This window comes from Numenius arquata, chromosome Z (genome assembly GCF_964106895.1).
Source record: "Numenius arquata chromosome Z, bNumArq3.hap1.1, whole genome shotgun sequence".
Classification (NCBI taxonomy): Eukaryota; Metazoa; Chordata; class Aves; order Charadriiformes; family Scolopacidae; genus Numenius; species Numenius arquata.
Genome location: NC_133616.1, coordinates 5,132,033 through 5,153,695, shown reverse-complemented (window position 1 = coordinate 5,153,695; position 21,663 = coordinate 5,132,033). Strand labels below are relative to the sequence as shown.

The window sequence follows — 21,663 nt, the reverse complement described above, 5'->3', positions numbered from 1 at the left end:
CATCTGATCTTTAGCATCATCCTGAAGTCAGTGGTGTTATAAGGGAATAAAAATCCAAAGTCCTGGTTTGGCTTGAATAGGGATTTGAGTTGTGAATCTGGTGCTCCTGATCCTATTTTCCACCTTGGAGAGAGTTTGATGTGTGCAATGCAGCACAAAGAGCACAATGAAGTAGTTCAACTGGAGAGGCTTTTCGGGAGTTCAGGTACTCAGCAGGCTCTTATCTCCCTTCTGACTCAACTTCTCCCAGCACTTCTGTAACCGCTTCCTCTTAAGCATCATTAGAGGCAAAGCTACTCCTTTCTCTTGCCCGTAGCAGCTCTCGGTTATCTTGCCTTTATTCCTGGCCTCGGGTCTTCCCGCTGGCATGCTCCTGACTAATGTTTATGCTTCTTGACGTCGCTGTCCTGGCACTGTGAGCTGCTCTTTGCCCTGTGCGCATCCAGCCATGTCCACTTGTGTCCTGTGCTGCTTTTGCCTCCTGCTTTTTCTTCTGCAATCCATGAGGCTTTAAGGGTATTTCTTGTTTTGCTGACCCAGACATTCTCTCCTCCCTTAAAGCTGAAAGACTGACACATTCTGCAAGGCAAATCAATCTCAATGCTTTCCTCTAAATACCCCAAATTATTGCTTTTCTTCTTGAACACCCTTTATATGCCCTAGTTTCCCACAGCCCCTCCTTGATGCTGGGGATGCTTGGTACATGATGCAGCACCAAGCAAGACACCACTGCTTACTCAGCATGGAAACACACAGTGCAAGCCTGCATGGACAAAATCCAACCTTTCTTATTCCTAGTCTAATCTGAAGCATGCAGAATCAAGTAATATGGGATATGTTGTTTGTACAGCCTCTAAACTGGGCACAGGAAAGATCCTGGACCCCCGCCTTTTTGGTCCTCCCAGTTCCATCACTTATAGCTGTGAGGAATGGATGCTGGGCCAAGACCTGGTGCATTCTCTATCAGATGTGCTGTTTTATTTTATTTATTTATTTGTTTTTCTTGAAGGGAGGGAAAGCTGGTATATTTGGCACTTGTGCAAGCGAAAATGAAATAATGGAGGAGGGAAAAAAAAAAAAAAAAAAGAAAAAGAGGAAGGAGGACTCCCGTGGCAGCAGCAGTAAATAAAAACAAACCTCTCGTTAATGATTTATATAGAGAAATCATTTTCCACACGTTTCAGGGTGCAGGGGGAAATGTTTGATCAGAGGGAGAAGGACAGATTATTGCCCTACCACAGCGGTGATAGAAGGAGACTACTGTGTCTGATGGCAGCTGTCCAAGAGCAGAGTCGATCTAGGAAAGTTTGGTAACACAGATGATAGAATTGTTCAGGCTTTTGCTTTCTGTGGCTGGTGTCTGTGCCAATAACCTTTCCCTAAATACCCATAAAACTTTCCATTTGTAGCCTGGAGTGGCTGCTACTACCTCCAGGATGGTGCACTTGGCAAGGGCTGGCTAGAATGGAGTAAGAACTTGAAGTCCCCTTCTTATACATGTTGACACTATTCCCCAAAGAGTTTTATGGCTGTTGTTAATGGAATAAGTTTTATCCTTATAGTAGAACACACTGCTTCACCCAGTGCTATCATCTCAGGTGTCACCTTTGATTATACATCATGCCAAAAATGATGATGCTTGGTCTGGTAGCTCAACAGCCTGGTGTTGACCTGACGTAGGCAAATCTCCTGGCTTGGCTCTTTGTGTTGCAATGAGCTGGAGCACAGTTGGCATCTCATTGTGTTTTCTAGTGTCCCAGAGGCCTAATCTTCACAGGGTGATGGGTAAAAAAGACACACCAACTCCTGATGTCTTTGGGATCAAACGCTATTCCTCGATTTGGAGGTGTAAACCCAGTGAATCAAGCCCAGCTTTGGAGAGGTCCTGCAGCAGAATTTGTCTCAGAAGGCACAAGTGGGAGGAGGTTGGTCCTTAGGCTGGCCCTTCAGAGACCAGAAGTAAGCATGAGGAGGTGTTTACAGATCTGATGACTGTACGCTCTTCCCCAACACCCAGACACAGCTTTAGGTTGTGAGTGAGTAGATTTATAAAAGCTTGTCACAGTTCTTCGGCATGAGCTTATAAAAGTCCTTGGGCAACATGATGGGCATCTCTCCTTCTGCCACAGATGGGTGCTTTGCTACGCTGGCTGCTGCCACAGCTGTACCTTGGGCAGTATTGCTTTTATGGACCTTGTGATTTATGGCCATGTCAGTTGTTTAATCATTCAGTTGGCCCTCCCTTCAGCACTGTACAATAGTTACTTACATAGAAAGGTGACTATCTGATCTAATTATGGAGTCTCAAACCTAATTATGGAGTCAAATATGATTCTATAATCTACTCTTAATGTCTCTATGTTGAGAAGACAGATACACACGTGTGTGATGTGCACACTTACATGCTTCTGTAATTATGGATATGCTTAGGCTCTCATTTATTTCTGTCTCTTTATCTTGGGGAGGGGATGCTTGCAGCCTCATCTGGCTGTGAGAGATCTTCAGGTTATCTTGTCTTTTCCCCTCCAGTGTGGCTTTTTCTGTCTCCTTTTGCTGGACTTGGGCACACCAAGGCAGAGCCGTCAGTCAGCGTTGCTCAGTCATGCTGGTGAAGGTGCAGGGGGTTGGTAACACTTGGACTCAGGGCAATGCAACGGAAAGGAGTGAAGAGTACATTTTGGTTCTGGTAACTGCCATTAATCCTTGTCCCTTGTTTTCATGAGGATAAACCGCACCTAGGAGATCTTCCCTTCCCTTCAGAGAAAGGCCTAACGTAACCCATTCAAAATCAGAGGGAGAGGTGGAAGGACTGGAAATAAAGCAGCTTTGGAGGCAAGGGGACCACATGGAGAGGAACCACCTGTCTGCCATAGTTAGTTAACTAGTTAGTTTGCTTTGTAGATAATCTGTGGGTTACAGGCATTCACATATGGTCATTCCACTAGCAATTATTCTTATCAGTTGAAGATCTCATACTGTATCTATTGTATACCCACATCCATTTTATGCATGCCTATGTCTGGGTATATCTTATGGAAAGGGATTTTAGCAATGTGTTTAAAATTGTCATGCAGTAGAGAGACCAATTTGCCCAGCACTGCAGACAGAGAACAAAATAAATACATCAGAGAAGCAGAGAATGGCTGGGATTGGAAGGACCTCTGGAGATTGTCCAGTCCACCACACACAGGGTCACCTTGGGCAGGATGCTCAGGGCTGTGTCTGGTCAGGATCTGGATATCACCAGACTATCTCTGATTCTTTATTAAGAGATGACATTCATTTGTTTTTCTTGAAGGGGAAGTCCTTCTGCCTTGTTTCTGTCCTGATTGACGCAAGGCGGGTGAAAGGGAGAGGGTGTTTCCTATGGGATCTATAGTGTGGATGGAAAATAGCTATCACAGTCATTTTTCCAGCTCCCTGCCAAAGCTGGATTGTTCTTTCAGAGTATCATGGCCACAGGAAGTAACGAAGCCTGTGGTCCAAAAGGGCAATAAATCTAGCTCCAGGACTCTGAGCAGCAGATAAAATATGCTACTGGGGCATGGTACTAATCCAGTATAAACTCATTCTCCTGGTTCAAATTTGTTTAAAAAAAATTTGCAGTGACTTAATTTTAACCCAGCAGACTTTGTATTGCGTCATACTATGTCACTTGTTTGCACCATGCTGGCTTTCTGGCTCAAAAGTTTTACCCATCCTCTGGAACTGCTTTTAAGTTGGCATGAAGAAAAGCTTAACCCTTGTATGTTCTGGTGAATTTGATAAAAGTATGATCAGATGCCTGTTCCTGATCTGCATCAAACCTGTGCTGCTGGTCATCTGGCAGTGCATGGACTGTGACCACAACCATGCTTGAATTTCCCAGGTTTTTTTGTAAAGCAATAATGAAGAAATAGTTTGAGGTGCTTTTTTTGGTGAGTGTTCCTAATGTGGGTTAACTGAGTTCAGTGCAGCTCGCTGCATGCCAGGCTGTTGGGTTTGTACGTCCCGTGATGGATTCTGAAGTTTCACTGACACTTCTCATAAAAGCAGGTTTCTGACCAAAACTTTCCCTCGGGTGTAATGTGGGTTGTCCATTGGCCTCTGCCCCAGAGGCAGCTGCATTTCAGTGGTGGCATATATAATTGAGGAAGCAACCCGGGAGTCTTTGGAGTGAAAGGTGATATCTCATCATTAAATATTGCTGTATAGTCTCCAGTGCTTTGTGGTGAATGGTTTTAAAAAAAGATGGAGTGTAAAGAGGCTTCCAGGATTTCTGATATTTTGCAGAGATTAGGGATTTAACTTGCATTGTCACATGAGAGAATGTGAGATCCTAAGGCAACATGACAGGCATGGGGATCGGGAAGATGTGGGCTCCTCTTCATGTTCACTATGACACTCTCAGACTTGTGTCTCAGTTTCCCCTCACTTGAGGCTGTTCAGTAGAATTTTTTTTTTTTTTTTTCTTTTTCATTTTATGGCATTTGGACTCTATGGATAAATCAAAAGCAGTCTCAGCAGCCACAGTCATGGCTGGGGTTAGTGTACTATGGGATTTGGGCAGCATCCCTTAATATTCCTCCAAGCTCTCTGCTAGTGCTCCTGGTGCTTGAGCAAATCAAGCTGCAGCACAAACTCTGGGCAGCTGAATCTGGTCGGGCTGCATTTGTCGAATCAGCGTTTGCTTGTTACTAATGTGGCTGCTCCTGCGCGTAGGGCAAAAGCCATGCCAGATATCACGCGCACTTTCATTTCATGGAGAATCCCAAACAGGTGGATTTCTCTTCCCTGCTGTGGGGTCTCACCTCTGTTTTTGTCCTCTGAAAATTTTCTGTTTAATCACTTTACAGCCCTGGCATCTGAATACTTGAGTAGCTGCCGGAGGCAGGAGAAGGGAGCTTCTTCAGAGCCCTTAATGGAAGGCATCTAGTATGACCCAAAGGGAGGTCTCATACTTCAGGCCTTTGCCTCCAGTAGTGTGTTTGAGGTGCCCAGAGAAACTGATGAGAGATGTGTGAGCTGCAGTAGCAAGGCTGAGTACACAGGCCTTTGATTATTTCTCAGTACCTAACAGAGGAAGCGTGAATCTCTCCCTAATTAAGATCTAATGCCAACTTCAGTGAAATTTGTTGTCATTCACCTGTGAATTATCCTCCTCAAATTTAACTTGACTGCAGGAAGCCTGGTAGCAGTAACACTTTCCTCCGGGAGCTTAATTTGGATGGTAAAATGCCTCTGTCGTTGCTTATTGAATGGGACTTGGTGCTGGTGAGCCTCGGAGGCCTGGAAGGGCAGTTTGGGTGAGCACTTAAAAGTCTAGACAGCCCCCATCTCTTGGGTGTTTAAAATAAAGCTAGAGGTCTCCTGGAAAATCCACTTTCTCCCTAGATTTCCAAGTCTGCATATTGCCAGCTAAGGGTGAAAAGCTGCTGGAGGACAAGAGTTCATCACTGTCCCTTCGGCACTTCTGCTCGAAGGCAGCCTGGAGAGGGGAAATGGGGAGGTTTCCAAAAGAGGTTACACGTTCAGAAGCCTGAAGTGAGGTTTCCTAATTAGTCAAAGCGAAGGTAGCCTGCCCAAACAAGAAAGACGAGTACAAATGTCCCCGCACCCCAGTCATTTAACTATTAACCCTGGAGGAGAGTAAGGAGATACCTAAAACAATGACCCAGTTAATTCTGCATGGCGTTGGAGTGCAGGGTTATTTGTTGCTACCTGCGGGTCTGGTGATATCATCATCTTCAGGCTCTCAGCAGAACAGGAGGCCAATATTTTTAAGTGGGATTTTAAGGTGGATTTGGCATGAACTCACCCGACACTAGTGTAATGCCATGACTTTATTCACCTTTTGCTCGTTTCTGCTGACCTGGAGGCACGCAGCCAAGCAGGGGTGAGCGTTTGGGCAACATGACCCAGAGCTTGGGTCAAAGACCCACAACCAGAATTTGGAGCAGAAGCGTGGCTTTTTATTCATCCTCCATAAAACATTACCCAATGAGTCAAAACCTGAAAGACCCTTCCTAGCTCGGAGCCATGAGTTTTATTTCAGCTCCCATTCAATTTAGGGTCCTAAGCGGGTTGGTTGATTACACCAGTGGCTGCGGTCCCTTCCCTGCACCGTTGGTGGTCACGGACTCATCCTGCTGCCCTGCACGCTGAAGTAGGTGCTGTCTGCCAGAAGCTTTCTCTTTTTTTACCAGCAGTGAGAGAGGTTAAATGCCTGTGGGCGGAGGCCGGCACAGAGTGCCCATTGTACATGCGTGCATACCAGAGCAGTAACTCCCTGGAATGCTGCACCGCCAAGCTTTTACCACCTTGTGTTTGTGTTGCAGCCCAGGAGTGTGTGTACACTGTGTCCCTCTCCAAGGAGATTAACAATGTGAAATGGCAGATAAATAGGACGGGGTCCTTTTTTTTTTTTTTTTTAATTTTTTTTTTATTTGACCGGTTGGAAGAGGAAGGTAACCCTGAGTCCCATCACCTCCATAAGCACAAAGGAGAGGCAAGGTGCAAGGTCGGTCAATTAGGTGGAGCAGCTCCTTGCAACTGGGTGGCTTTAATGTACTAATTGCGTTAGTAATTAGCGACTACCACATGGTAAACACTTGGGTTCAAAACTATGTAAGGGCATTAATTAACCCACCCTACAATAGGTCTGAATGAGGTAAGCATTATCCTTGTTTCACAGGTGGGGAAATGGAGAGACTTGCTGACTGCAGGGTGAGTCGAGGCAGGTATGAGGCAGACCTTGGGTCTGTTAGTTCTTCAAGATCACCTTAAATGAGACCAGTGACAGCAGCTCTGGGAAATGAGTCTCCTCCCTGTTGCCAGAAGATCTGCTACTTAAGCATAAGTGTTTTTATGGTGCATTTCTATCTCCTATGAGCTACTGAAACCATCTCTAAGGCCAGATGGCAGATCAGGCTCCATGATGGTTCTTCCTTTTTTCTTTTTTCTTTTTTTTTTTTTTTTTTTCTGCTTGGGCTGTCAGCTTGTGCTATTTATGGGAACTTTATTTGAATTTGTGTCTGCTGGGACCTGAGTGGAGGTCACCCAATGATTTCATGGAGCTCTAGGATGCTTAGGATTTTCCATTAGCAGCCATATGTGCCAGGGTCAGAGAAGTGACCCGTGGCCACACTCCAGTGGAAATGTGAATATATAACTAATAAAAGGTGCTTGTTATTACTTCTCTTTGTATTTTAAGCTCATGCAAGGTATTTTTGAAAGGCAGAAAGAAGGCCAATGTTACAAGGCCATGTGACTTTTCGTGATGAGCTGTGCCTTAGAATAGCCTATGACAATGCTGTTACGATTTAATGATAGGTAGAGCAAGACCATTTTTGTTTCTCCTTTATGGTTTATTGCTGCTAAGAGTGAGCTGGGAAATCCCTGGCTGTGCTCAGATCTTGCTTGCAGTTGGTGGAGGGGTGGGGTTTGGCAGTCTGGCAGAGCTAATCTATCAGGGAGCTACTGCTGAAAGACTAGGTCTGCACCCCCAGCACCCACTCCTGGCAGTGTCTTCTTGTTTCCTTCTCTGTATGCCAGAAGTGATACTCCTCTGGCCCACCAGGGAGCCGTTTCTGCTAAAGCAGCAGAAAATATCTTCGCTTCTCTGCTGTAATTTTGTAGCCTAAACTAGCTTGTTGTGATGGGTGTGTGAGGGTGACTATAGGAGGGATTTTAGGGAGGGTGTATGAGAGCATCTCAGTACCTTTAAAAACACCCTACATGTATTTTTATATTTTTTTAAACTAAATGCTTGTAATCTGGCTTAGCCTTTCTCTGTCATTGAGTGATACATCTTTTGCCCCAGTTGAACGTTCACAGCTTCTCCCACTACCTTTGACCTAGACTTTGTAAGCTACTGAATATGTGTCCTTCCATCTCAAAGGGTTCAGTCTGTGATGTTTTAAAGAAAGCCCACATTTGAAAGGATGAGAGCACAGTCTTTGCTTCAGTCAGGCACAAAGCAGCAGTACCCAAGGGCATGAGGAACTCTGGAAAACATTGAGTTTAGCTTTTCTCCATTGCGTTCAGTATTCAAGTCCCTGATATGCCGTGCAAGAGACCCAGGTGGATCCTTCTGCACTTCCTGCATCCCAGGGGACATCTTGGGCTGCAGGCAGTGTTGCATTCATACACTGCTTTTCTTGTTTTTTATATATCCGTTTTCATCAATTTAGTAGTACACATGGCTATTGCACCTTGCTTTGTGATACCAGCTCCAGCTCCCAGAAATGTCGGCCAGCCTCAGTTCCCATTTTGCTTTAAGGAAGGCCTTTGAGATACTGCAGGGGAAGCCCAAGCATGCCCCATTTCAGTCATCTCCACACTCGCGTTCGATACGTGTACGTATGCTAACTTCCTTTTTTTCTTCTCCTTTCTTTTGACAGTGGCAGATTTGGTCTCTTCTGAGCTCCTTGCAGCCTCTGGGCAATCGGGACGTTGAATTCAGCAGACAGTTACCATTCATTCCCTGGGATCGTACCTGCCCTTGCTCTCCTCATCCCCTCCCGTGCTCCCCTTCCCTCTGATAAACTCCAGGGCTTTGTGGTATTGCTATGGAGCCCAGGGAGACTTTGGGCAGCTCCCGGCAAAGGGGGGGCGAGGCAGACTTTCTGCCAACCTCCATCACCTCCACGAAGCCTCCGCCTGCCTCCAGCTGCACAGGGGAGACGATGCTGCCTGCGTCGGGTTCGGGGAAAGGGATCCCGGTGAGTGGTGAGAGGCTGGAGCCTGAGGAAGAGGATGAGCTGGGTTCTGGGAGAGACGTGGATTCCACTTCCAATGCAGACAGCGAGAAATGGGTGGCAGGAGACGGCCTAGAGGAGCAGGAATTTTCCATCAAGGAGGCTAACTTCACGGAGGGGAGTTTAAAACTAAAGATCCAGACCACCAAGAGAGCTAAAAAGCCCCCAAAGAACTTGGAGAACTATATTTGCCCTCCAGAGATCAAAATCACCATCAAGCAGTCTGGGGAGCAGAAGCTTTCCAGAGCTGGGAAAAACAGCAAAGCGGCTAAAGAGGAGGACAGATCACACTCCAAAAAGAAGGTAAAGTCCTATTCTTTCCCATATTTCCCCTTTCTCCTGAAAGCAGAGGGAGAGGGTAGGATTAAACCTGCTCAAACAGTTTGTGTCCGAGGCATAACCTTTGCAAGGTTTGCAGAGCCCTGCTTGGCCGTGGAGGAGGTAATACAGAGTCGGTATCATCCTCCACCGCTGCATACGCTGCGGGGATGATCCTGGACTACTCTTCAGATGAAGCAGTTCGGAAGCGATCAAAAGTTCAGCTGGTCCTATTCTATTTTTGTGCGTAATTGAGATTTTAAGATTAATCATTACATGAGTGATAAATGAAGGAGTCTGCTTCTAAACTGCTTTGTGTCTGAGTGCTAATGCTCAAGCCTTTTGGCAGTTAAAGCTTTTGACTACATTTTTAAAATATAGGTATGTGCACAGTGAACAATTGAATCCATTCCTGTATACCAGGTGAAGGGCTCCATTATTCTTGATTACAGCATTGTGCTAGCAACACTATAGTTATGCTTCAGAAAATACTTCCATTATAAGTCTCATTTTCGTCCAGATGCGTATCATTTTCTTGAAATATCATTCTGGAGAGAAATTTTTGGTACTTTAAGTTTGGGTAAAAATTGATCTTTTTATTTTTATTTTTTCATTTAGTCAAGGAGAGGAAGAGGGAGGAGAAAAGAGAGAAAACCCTTTCTTTGTATGAGCTGTTATCAGGAGCACCCTTTTGTTTTGCTGTTGGCTTGATTTTTTTCAGTAATATCCCCTACACTTAGTCTTTAAAACAAATTTAGTTCAAGTGTTTTAAGCAGTACTGGTGAGGGGAGGGACACCTGGTGATTACTCATGTTATTTTGGGTGCAGTGGCGTTTTCTGTCCTAGGTGTAAGACAAAGGAGCTTTGGTCAGGTCGAGGCTTTATCACAGTACAAATATTTCACCTCTGCCTCCTTAGTAACACGTAGGCATCATGATGAGTTCAGACAGGAACCCAGATTTGATGAAAGACTCACAAGTACCTCCAAAACCTGGACAAATTCATCTAGGATGTAGGCGTCCACTGATTACAGCTCAAGGCATGACTTGGCTTTCCTGCTCATGCAGCTTGGATCCCTCACTGTGCAGAAGGTCTCCATTTCTCCCATACCTTGTACAGTTGATGGATGCTGAAAGGGTTACTTGAAGCCTTCAGGAGGCTAATTGCCAATGGCTCTCCCTGGAGACAGTCTTCTCGGCAGACTGCCTTAGACAGAAATTCTGATACTCTAAATCACTCTTTGAAGAACCAACATTTCCAATTGACTCAAGGCAGAGCCCAGGGAGATTAACATTGCTCACTCTGAGAGTACTTTTCTTAGAAGCTGAACTTGAGAAAAAAAAAAAAAAAAAAAAAAAACACCAAAATCAAGGCGACTTTTTTTCTTAGAATCTTGCTAAATGGTATACTCTAAGTGCATGAAAAAAAACCCAATTTTTTTTTTTTTAACACAGCAGAGGTTTGGCCTATAATACACAGAAAACAGATTTCCCCACCTATTGAGAAGGATGGGCTCTCTTCTTGGCACCAAGCAATGTCTTATTTCCACTTCCCTTTCCTCCCTGAATACTTGCAAAAGTCTAAGGGGAAGCAGCGGTGGTGTGAGACCATGCTCAGTGACCACAAAGGTGTCACAAGCCATCCCTCCATTGCCATGAAGGGAGGAAAAAAAAAAAAAAAGACTTGCAAACCACTACATACTGTGCATGGACCATGGAGAATATGACTGCTTAGAAATCGGAACTTTCATTTCTGTTTATCACCCAGTCAGATGGGTATGGCAGGCATGTTTGTTCCTTCATGTGGCCATCCAAAAAGATTAAATAAATCTAACTATACGTATAAAAAAAACAACCCCAACAACAATAATAATAATAAAAAAAAGGACCTTGTAGTGCGGTTATGCTCGGGGTGAGACTTAAATTGCAGAAAGATAAGGAGTTTGCAAGAAGCGAATCATGGCCCAAACGTGGCTGCACCCAGCTTGCACTCGTGCTGTGAGGTCCGAGCTGGCTGGTGCTGTGTCCATGTGCAGGCTGGAAGCACTTTGGGACAGCACTAATCTATTCTGGCCATTAAAACAAAACAAACTAATTAAAAAAAAAAAAAACAAAAACAAAACCAAAAAACAACAACCAAAAAAACCACAACCCCAAACCCCAGCAGGTGGATGCTCTGAGCAGATGGGGAGAGGGCTGCTGCACCGGCCCATCCATTAGCATAACACCCAACGGCTGCCACGCAGCAGCTGCTGAGCCGGGGCTGGGGCAGAGAAGTCCCCAGCAGGGATCTGGAAGACCCCAGTGCTGTGGTGTCAAGGGAACTGATGCCTGAAGACCTGCAGCCTGCATCACCGCCATGCCTCCCCGCAGCCGAAGAGATTTCGCGCGCGGCTGCCTCTGAGCTCGTGGGCTGCAGGATCAGGCCTTGGCTGTGAACATCTCATATCATGGGGTGACAAAAGGTGCTACAGGAGTGGGAGGTGAGAAATCGGTGGGAGAAGGGTTCCAGTGCTGGCAGCGTGGTTACTTTCATGGCCAATGCGTGCGTCTTATGGCAGTTACAGAGGTTTTTTTTGGGGAAGATAGTTGGGAGGAAACAGCAAGTTGGAACTCGAAAGGAGCTGAAGCTGTCCGGTCCACCCATGGGTTTCCATGGGAGAGAGAAGCGTGCAGGTACCCTCTGCATGTACTTGCAGAGCTGTTGAGAGCTGTGGTAGCGGTTACAAAAAAAAAAAAAAAAAGTGATTGTCACATTTAACTGATTCTGGTGGTTTTGCTATTTCAGAGTTAGTGTGTTTGATTGCCTGTTGCTTTAATCAGCACAAACCCCAGAAAAGCAGCTACCAGCAGCAGGGAACAATACATTTAAACCAGTGGGGCAGACCTTCAACTGGCACCACTCCACTGTCCTCTGTGGATTTTTGCCAGGAGAGTTTGGCCCAATCTACGCATTTCACTTACTCGTGCGAGCACAAGGGAAATCATTATTTGTGTTTACCACCTTGTTTATGGATACAGGGCATATATACAGGCCCCACAGACCTGTATATGAGGATGGAGAGCTGAGCATAACCCGAGCAGCAAATGCCAGGTGTGTGTCTCTGGTGGGTGGGAGCAGTTGTCCTGCACCTCACAGAGTAGCACCTGAATTTATCTTTTCCTGCTGAGGAGGAGCAAACTCTATCAGGACTTGGAAAAAAAAAAAAAAAAAAAAAAATCACTCAAGTTTGTTGCATAATAATTTCAGCCACATCTCCAGTAGTCCCCAGTGCTTTGAAATACCACTTCAGCATTCTTGCCAGAGTTTCGATACACACAGCACAGAGGGCAAGTAATGAAAACATGGAAGCAATTTAAGTAACAGCATGTGGGTACACAAAGGACTGGTAATGCCAGCAATGTAAAAAGGGGCTGTGAACTGGGGATATGGCATTTATTCAGTGGCCACTTAGGGAGGAAGAAGATATGCCTGTTCCTAAGCTTTCCACTGCTCTGCTAATTAGGCAATAGGGGCTAGTGCCTGATTTCTAAAGCTGTGGTCCAGGGAGCGGCGGTGATTAGAAGGGGGCTCTGTGGAGAGCCACGCTGCTCATGTGCCGAGGCCTGTTCCTTTTTTCGCCTTTGATTCCAGCTGCTACACTATATTAAAAGATGTAAACATACATTAAATACTTTCCTCATGTTGCTTTTCCGTGTGAGCAATCGCCCCGGGGATGTTATGCGATCATGAATGGGAGGGGAGGGAATCCAAGAGAGGATCTTGCTGGGTGCGGTTGCTGATGCCCTGGAGCGGGGAGGGAGGCAGGGGGTGAGAGAGCATCAGCGTTGGGAACCTCTGCTCTGCCTGCTTGAGTGCTTGCCTGCAACCCAACAGCTTTGGGGGTTTCTTTTAAGTCGCGACCATGCCAAAATTCACATCAGCTTCCCCTTCTTGGAAAATAAGAGTGAAGGTAGCTTCCTAACAGCTTTCCTGGGGCTGCTCAGAAGGTGGATCGTAGCTCGGGCTCTCCGTGCAGCCGGTTGTGCAGCAATTGGAAGGCGCACAAATGTTCTGTAAGCTTTTGCTCTGATTTCAACCCTTCAGCGCCTGGGGATGGAGTGGGCTGAACCCTTGCCACTTCTAAACCCGCAAATGGCTCCATTTCGTTTAGTCTGATTGAAGAGGGAGGGAAGCAAAAAGCTAGGAGCCCAAAGGATGTCCTGCTGGCATGTTGGCAAGACTGGCAGCTGCTGCTCTCCCACCTGCAGCAGGGTTGCTCCAGCCCAGAGTCCTCAGTGTCACAAAAGGTGCCTTTTCCTTCAGATAAGAGAACATGTTGTCACCCCGGAAGGGCACTGAAAGCACGGCACCGAATGCAATGAACCAATCCATCAGCTTTCCCTGCCTGTCATGTAGCATTTAACAAGCCCCAGATGAGCAGTATTTTCCTGGTTTTGTTTTGTTTCCTTTTTTTCCCCCTCCCTACATTTGCTGGTCTGTCTATTTTCTTGTGTCTGCAAACACTTTAGTTTCCACCCTCTTCTTTCCTTAGGCACAGCCTTGCAAAGTTTCTTTGGAGCTTCCTTCATATGCATAATGGCCTGCTTCAGGGGATGTAAACTCTTTTTTGGTTTTGTTTTTTTTTTTTTTTACATTATTATTGCACTGGGTTTTTTTAAGAGCTTGGGATGGGTGAATGTATTTTATTGCTGAAAGATAAGTGGCAGCAAGTCAGTTGGAAGTAAAGCTTCCTTGTGTGCGGTCAGAGGAAACTCTACCCTGGGGTTTTCTTGCAATGTTTTTTTCCCCTTTGAGTCCCTGTAGGTATTTGCTGTTTCTCTACAGGAAGTGGTTCTAGCACTTTTTCCCTTGAAATTCAATGCATTGTCTTCCTTTCCTCTGTCCCACACATGCAACTTTCTCCTGTGGTTCACCTTTCCTTGAGAACTCTCTCATTCGCATGCTTTCCCCTTTCCACCCCTCCCTCTTCCAGAAGATCAAGAACACTTCCCCCTGGCCTCTCCTTCCCCCCTCTTTGCATCGCTGACTGCACATTGCACTTTCCCTCCAGGTTCTCATGCGCATCCGCAGCTCTTGTTGGATTACCCCTGTGCCGGACTCCTCTCCCTGGTGATTTGTGCGCGTGATCATCCAATTGCTCATCGTACAAACTTATTCCTCTTTGCTAAGGGCATCCCCATGCAAGGTGTCCTCTGAGTCAGCTCTTCCTGTTGTGATCCCAAATGTGGCTCAGGGATTTGACATAAGTGCTTGCTCCCTGTGTCTATGTGTGGTTTAGCAAGGAGGAGAAAGCATTTGTGCGTTTGTGGTGGTACCTGCTTGAAGTGGCAGGCTTTGATTTACAGCTACCTTTTTATCTTTTTTTTTTTTTTCCTAAGGAAGGAGCCTCCATAGCCACTTCAGCCTGGACCTGTTTCCGTGCTGGTTTGGTCCCCACTCTTGCTTAGCAAAGCCTTGAGGCTCCTCTAAATGGTGCTGGTGGCAGGTACCTGAGGCTCATGCCAGCAGTGTAGACCTCAGCTTCTGCCCAGGTTACGGAATAATGGTAGAACTTCGGAAATGGCAGCACAGTGGGAAAGTATTCTTCTAGTTGCATTTAAGGTGAAACTGGTTTTTGAGCAGCTGAGAGACCAAGTTAGAGCTGCTCTAACAGGCACGAGGCTCCTGGCGTTTTTACGCTCTTCCCATACAAACGTACAGGAGCAAAGCTACTCAAGCTCAGCTCTTTGATATTCATCCCAGGTTTCTTTTTGGCTAGCTTTTCTTTCTACCACATTGTTGAAGGCACAAACGAAACAGCTGCAGTTTGGTGCCCTCCCAGCACAACTACCTTAGGCTACCCCCAGAAGGAGAGTAGGAATGAATTTCTCTGTAAAAAACTTCAGAGCTGAGAACCATCCAGGATCAGGTTCATCTTGGTCCTTGGAGGTATCTGAGGTGCACAGGCTGGGAGCTGAGTCCTCATGGGTCCTCACGTAGTTACCTGGAGGAGGGTGGTCCCTATGAAGGGCAGAGAGGGCTGGATCCCAGCTCCTACTCCTTCTCCAAAGTCTTCTGGAGCAGTTTTCGCTTTGCATCATGTCATGGATATCTTGTGACAGGAATAAGGCAGAGTTTCTTTTCCAGCTCGGTGCTCTGCCTGAGCCAGCTGATGCTCATCCCTCACTGTCTGTCTGCTCCCAAAGAATTGTGACTTTTTTTTTTTGTAGTCAAGTATTTCTTAAAGAAGCAAACGTCTGGCAGTGAGGGGATGGGCTGGGGAAATCTAAGCAGGCTTTTACTGCTTAGCAGAGAGTGTCAAATGAGGAAGACTTGCTGTATTTGAATAGTTGCCATATGACCAGAGCTTGTGGAGGCCATCCATGTTGAGGACAGCTTTTGTTTTGCAGCAGTCACTCCCACGGCTGAGTTTCGATGGCCCTCTGTGACATTTCCTTGTTTCCTTGTGCTGTGCCTCTCTTTCCGAATTGCAACAAAATGTCCCCAGTGCTGGGTTTGGGGTTGAGGACACACTGCAGAGAAGCAACTGGGACCAGTGTAGAGAAGCTGCGTGTCTAGATGGAGGTCCTGCAGTCCCCACCACCAAACCGTGGGAGGGGATGGGTGCTGCCTCCCGCAGCCTCACAAGGGCTTGGCCAAGTCAGTGCACGCTGGTTGTGTTTCGAAAGCACTATGGCCTCCAGGCTAACAGAGATGTGCTGGAGACATGACGCGCTGACATGTGCGCTCAGAACTGCAAACCTCTGTACTGGTTGGGTCTTCATTTGCAGAGGTTTTGGGATGCACGTGCTCACATCCTCCAGCATCAACTTTTGCATGCAGTGCTCCTTCTCCTCCCCTTCCAGGCATGCCTGACCACAGATACCTTCTGGTTTACCTCCCGCTTTTTCATCTTCAATCCCTTTTTCACACACACATGCACACCTAGCTAACCCCCTCAGGTCAGGTCTAATTCTTCACATGCTTCACTCCCAGATGGACTTCCACTGCCCACATTCCCTTGCATAGTCAGTGGGTCTGTGTGAGGGACTCGTCTTGAATTTATTTGAATGGGAAGAGGAGCTTCACCTGGTGCCCTCAGCTTGCCTTTTTTTTTCCTTTTTCTAAGAGCACTGAAACTTGTGAAAGTTGGTTTCTGACCACTTTCCTCTTATGTGGCTTCTCTGCTGTCTAGTGATGAGTGAACTTTCTGGCCAAGCCCTCCTAGGGAACCTCTCAGGGGTCACTTTCTTTTGGCCAGCAAACAATTTAAACAAAACTTTTTTTTTTTTTTTTAATATCATATCTCAAAGATTTCTATTTTTACATCAAATTTGATCAAAATTGGTCAAAATATGCCAAAAACATTGAGGAGAGGATCATGCAGGCAGGCAAGGAGTTTGTGTTTGCATTCACATACACACAAACACAGTGTGATCACGTTAGCCTCGTTTCCTTAGGAAACCAGTCTAAAAATACCCAGAGTAAACATGCATTGTTTTGGTTTTTAACGCTATGACTATTCCAACTTTTGAACCTTAAAATGATTCCATTTGATACGTGACCCTCGAGGACAAGTCCAGTTAGCTCTGTTTTCGTAAGAGTGTTATTTTCCATTTCTTGCCATGACCTCTAACGTGAATTAGACCAGTGGCTGTTGGCTCCTTCATTTCAGGACATGAAGTGCTATTTCTACATCGTGACTATATTTGGACTCCAAACTGCAGGCGGTTGCTATCAGGAGAGGGATTCTCAAGCCATAGTGCATACACCAGTAGCAGGACACTGCTTCCAAGTAGGACGGGCAGCTTGGAAAACACTCTACTTCTCCAGGGTGGTATCAAGAAAAACCAATTGTTATTGTCATTGTTTCTTTTTTTTTGCTGGAGCTGTGGGCTAGCAGTGAAAGGGACAGCAGAAGGGCTAAGGTGTCTCACTACAGAAATGAAGTTGTGTATTTGAGATGTGGTTTGGACTGTGTCCACTGTGGAAGGTAGCATTGCTGGAGATGAGGACATGGTCATTCAAGATGCACAGTCAACTGTAGCTGTGTTTGCAGAACTAAGCGTGAGGCCTCTATGAGGCTTGTTTTAAGATTGTGCCTCATGTTCCTATTGTACATCAATGTCTGCTGTTGGCAGGCCCTGTATGAAGGCATCAGGAGAGCCCATCTCCTGCAAGAAGTTTACATGCTCTGTAGAAACAAAAGGAGGAGAAATTAAACTATCTTGTCTCTTAGTACACTATGTGAAGTAGACTAATGAGATTAAGCAACTCACTCAAGGAACCTGTTGCAGGCAAGGGTAACGCTTGAGCCTTTTTTGTTGAGCTGTGGTTTCTTAACCACGACACAACTGAGTCTCCCAGGTGGTGGCTTGATCTTCAAACGTTGGGTGCACAGGCCTCCTGTAAGCCAGTTCTCTTCTACTTGTCATCGAAACTGGTGAATTTGTTTAGAAATGATTAACTCTCTGCATCTTCACTGCTAGCTTTAAAATTTATCTAAAAGAAGAGTTAGGGCTTGATGCAGAAATGAGGGGGGTGGAGTTTTGGGGCCAGCGTGCAATCAGTCAATCCAGATGCCCTTAATAGTCCCTTCTGGTCTGTAAACCCTGAAATGTGATAAGAGTCAAATGAGGAATATTTACCAGAGGACTCATAATCTTCTCATCAGTTTCTCATGGCTCTCTGTCTCACCTGGGTGGCAAGGTTTGTAGAGAGAGATGGTATCTTTTATTGACATCGATGTTACAACAGCTCTACCACTATAAACCTGGGTGGTTCATTGAGGAATTTCAGCACTTCACAGCATCGTAGCTTTGTGTGAGCTGCTCTCCATCTGCACAGCTGAAAGATGAGAATCAGCCCAGAGGGGATTTGCGGGTAATTTTGCCTTGCCCAATGCTCTTGGGAGGAATGTGGTGGCACAAGCAAATGAGCCAGAGGCCCCAGCCCCATTCTTCTCCTCACTGATGGCTCTGTCTGACCAGGAGAGGGCCAGGCAGTGGACACTCAGATGTGTCACCACCAATCATGCCCTTGTTTTACCATGGGACAGTGTTGTTGATTCCTTACTTGGTGCTTCTGTGAAAAGGCACTTCTGTAGTGCACTTGGCAAGTGCTTCCCAGAAGGATACGTAGGAAATAGTTTCCTCATACCTTCGAGGTAGAGTCTACACTGCAATTTCTAAATAGACCTTTTTTTTTTTCGGTAGTCTCCCCTGCGCCCCAGTATGTGCTAAATATTGTACTGGCCTTGGCAGCTTCACCTAAATTTTACCTATGGTATTCCCAGGTGGGTAATTTGATGAAAGCTCACCCTTAAAACTAAAAAAAAATTGACCCGGGGCAGGTATTTTTCCACCGGGGAGCAGCAGCACTAGCAGGGGCTTGATCAACCCTCATTTCTGCCTCCCACCAAAGTCTTTTCAGCTTCAGGGACAGTTCCTACACCAGTATCCTGCCTAATCTGTATTAGTGGGAAGGTTGAAGGAACTTGTTCTGTTACATTTTCCACTGGGAACTGATGGTACTGGACTGCCAGCGTGTTTTACTTCTTATATACCATGTATGTGCAGGTTAGATGGGGATAATTAATTTGTCTTGCCTGTTTTCTGATGTTGTGTTCACCAGCGCTCAGCTGAGTACTCTTTCCAAAGACAGCCTCTCACTTTCCATGGGATACTTTCCTTCAATAATTTATGTAATCATTAGGATGCATTCCCTCCAGCCTCTTCTCTCTCTTGCCTTAATTTCATTGCATTACTTGTAATTATGTTCCTGATTTGAAGGAGAAGTGGGGGGGGAAAGCCTGTTTCCTTCTCTGACTACAGCGCAATGGTTGCAAGAGGAACTGGGAAGAGCGTGGTGGGGAGGGATTGATCTGTCCTTAGGTCATTGACTCTGGGCGTGGGCAGGAGCTGCTATTAGTCACTCGGGGACAGCAACTGCCAGCATGCTTCATGGGGATTTGTGAAGCACGGGCCAGCTCTGCAGGAGGCCAGCACATCCTTTGCTGCTCCCCTGTGCTTTGGTTGGCAGACGTGGCGCGTAACCAAGTCATGCCTCATTCTTGGAGGCAACTTGGGTACTTAGGATGTGGAGCCCTTCGGTCTGCTTGGGACACCCTTGGAAAGAGCGGGAATTGGGCCGTTGACATCATCTAGAGGGAAGAAGAAATTTTAAAGAAAAGCTTGTGATGGACAGCCAGATCCTTAGCCTGAAGCATTTGAGTGTAACAAAAGGACTGACAGTGACTTACCCTTGGCTTTCTGCGTCTGAAGGAGTTCATATTACTGATGTGTACGTAAGACTTTGATAAAGTAGGACAGTTGCTAATTACTGACTAAATAAGCCTTTTACTGTTACACTCTGAATTTGGCTGCTGAACTTCACTTCCACCTGCTAAGATGTTGGTGTGGGAGATCGTCCTAAGCTGCTGAAAAGGTAGCATGGAAATGTAGAGAAATCCTGTCATTTTTCAGTCTATCTGGGCCTGACTTAAGCTAATAAAACTTAGCACAAGCCTGTAAGGTACAGCAGCTGCACGCTGGAGATATAAGTTGACTCAGTCCATCTTGGCCACATGGTCTAATAGGCCTCTGTGAAATCCCTGGGTCAGAGGCCAGCCACCATGCCCATCTTTGTCACATCTCGCTGATGTGTATCCTGGCAGGTTTTTCTTTTTGTTCCCTCCCCGGCATGGAAAGGACCATCTGCCGGGTTGGCTTTCAGAAGAATTTCGAAAAATACCAATTTCCCTTTGTTGCAAGAAGGGGGGTGGGGGGAGATTGGGACAGAAGGGGGAAGGAGAGCCTGACCTAAAACCAAGCCAGTATTTGTGGGGGTTTTAGAATAGCTTGTATTGTGTTTCGTACTCCCCAAGGAAGGGTTGTCCTCTTTCTTCTTTTCTCTTTGATTCGATTCCCTGCCACTCTGCGAGCAAGTCAGAAGCTGCAGCTGCTGCTGTCAGCTGGGAAGGGAGTCCCCTTGTTTAAAACCCATGTGTTAATCCCTGGTTAGAAAATGTCGAAATGCTTTATGCTCCCCTTATAGTTGCCTTTGCTTCTGCTTTGCCTGCAGCTTTGCTGCCTGTCCACGGTCCTTGCCCCTTGCGTGAAAATGCAGATAGAGGTTGACCCCAAACAGCCTCAACAAGAAGCACAGGTAGGATAAAGGTCCATAAATACATAAATCCAAAGAATGGACAATGCAACCAAATCCAGTTTTCAAGAGTGAAGAAGGAGATGTCAAGTGTGTTGTGAGGTCTGGGGAAAAATTATGGGGGGGGGCTTTGCAAGTAAGGGGAGCTGTTTTTGTTGTGGCTGTTGGATACAAATGGGTAAAAATGTTTGCTCACAGGGGCTGTGTTTTGTTTTCAAGGAAAAGCTGGCAGCCCAGTGGGAGAGGAATTTAAACAGTGAGGTAAGGAGAAAGAAGGCTTTGGGCTCTGCCAGATGGAGGTGGCCACGTGGGCGGTGTTGGAAAGGGTCTGATGGGTAAATTGGAGGCCTGAGGGACTCAGAAAGTTTATCATCAGGTGTGATGCCACAATGTTGAAGGGTGAATGTAAAGAGTGGCCTGAGGTTGAAAGGGGAGAGAAGGAAAGATTTTTGATTTTGACCATGGCTTTTTCTGAAAAATATCCTCCTATCTTTCCTACTGCATCAAGAAAATGAATCACCACGGAGATACAGAGAAAGGAGTTAGATGATGGACAGTAGAGACAGAAAATTGAAGGCAGTGCCCTATAACTTGTGTCTGAACACTACCAAAGAGTGAAGGTTTTCAGCACTTTCCTAAGGTCCTTCTCAGTTTGAGAGTGGAAAACCAAGGCAGACAGAGGTGTCTCACACAGGGCCACCGGAGAAAGCATCCTACCTTCAGCTGCTCCATCTGCAGCAAGGATCCCTGCACCTGCCCCTGCAGCTTGGTGCATCCATCAGGCTCCCACCACCACCCAGCTTTCACCATCCATAGGCTGCAACAAACAATCAGGGTCCCGGTGGGTCCTCCCTGCCACCTTCTCCCAGACATGGTGATGGGGGCAAACCAGCAGTGCCCACCCACCACCACCATGGCATCCCATGACACGGGGTGGGCTGGCAGATGGCCCAAAGCTCTTGGGCTCCTTCCCAGTGGATTACTCACAACCTCTGCTCCCCATTTTGGGTGGTGGGAAGGAGCCAGCAGCCTCTGTCTGTCCCCCACCCTGCTCCAGCCCCTTCCCTGCCATGGCCCCTCATTAATAAAGAGGCGTAATTTGGAGCCCTCCCTCCGTCCTGTCTGGTGTGAGGCCATTTGTGTGCCGGAGGAGGAGGGGCAGATCCGGCACTGGGGGGACTGGCAGCGGGGGATAGAGGGAGGGGAAAACTCTTTTGTTTGTTCAAGTAATTTAGACTTCAGATGTTTAAAAAAAAAGTAGAAAAAGCTTGATCAGCACTGGTAAAGGTGTGCTTCTGGAACATAAAAATGTCTCAGTAGCAGAGGGAACAAACTGCAACAAAGAAGTGTGGATTTAAGCATTTTGGTTTTGTTTCTCAGGTTTGTCAGGAGAGATGTGACTACTCATTAAAAAAAAATAAAAAACCAAACCCAAAAAACAACAACAACAACAACAACAACA

At 46.2% G+C, this 21,663-nt stretch overlaps 1 protein-coding gene across 1 annotated transcript in view; it reads left to right on the top strand.

Annotated features, from left to right (window-relative positions):
* The window catches only part of SETBP1 (SET binding protein 1), a 267,084-nt gene that overhangs the window by 9,067 nt on the left and 236,354 nt on the right, over positions 1–21,663 (top strand). The window contains exon 2 of the mRNA XM_074166835.1: positions 8,382–9,041. Coding sequence (XP_074022936.1) covers positions 8,550–9,041 — 492 coding nt within the window. The 5' untranslated portion in view covers positions 8,382–8,549. The remainder of the gene's footprint in view (positions 1–8,381; positions 9,042–21,663) is intronic.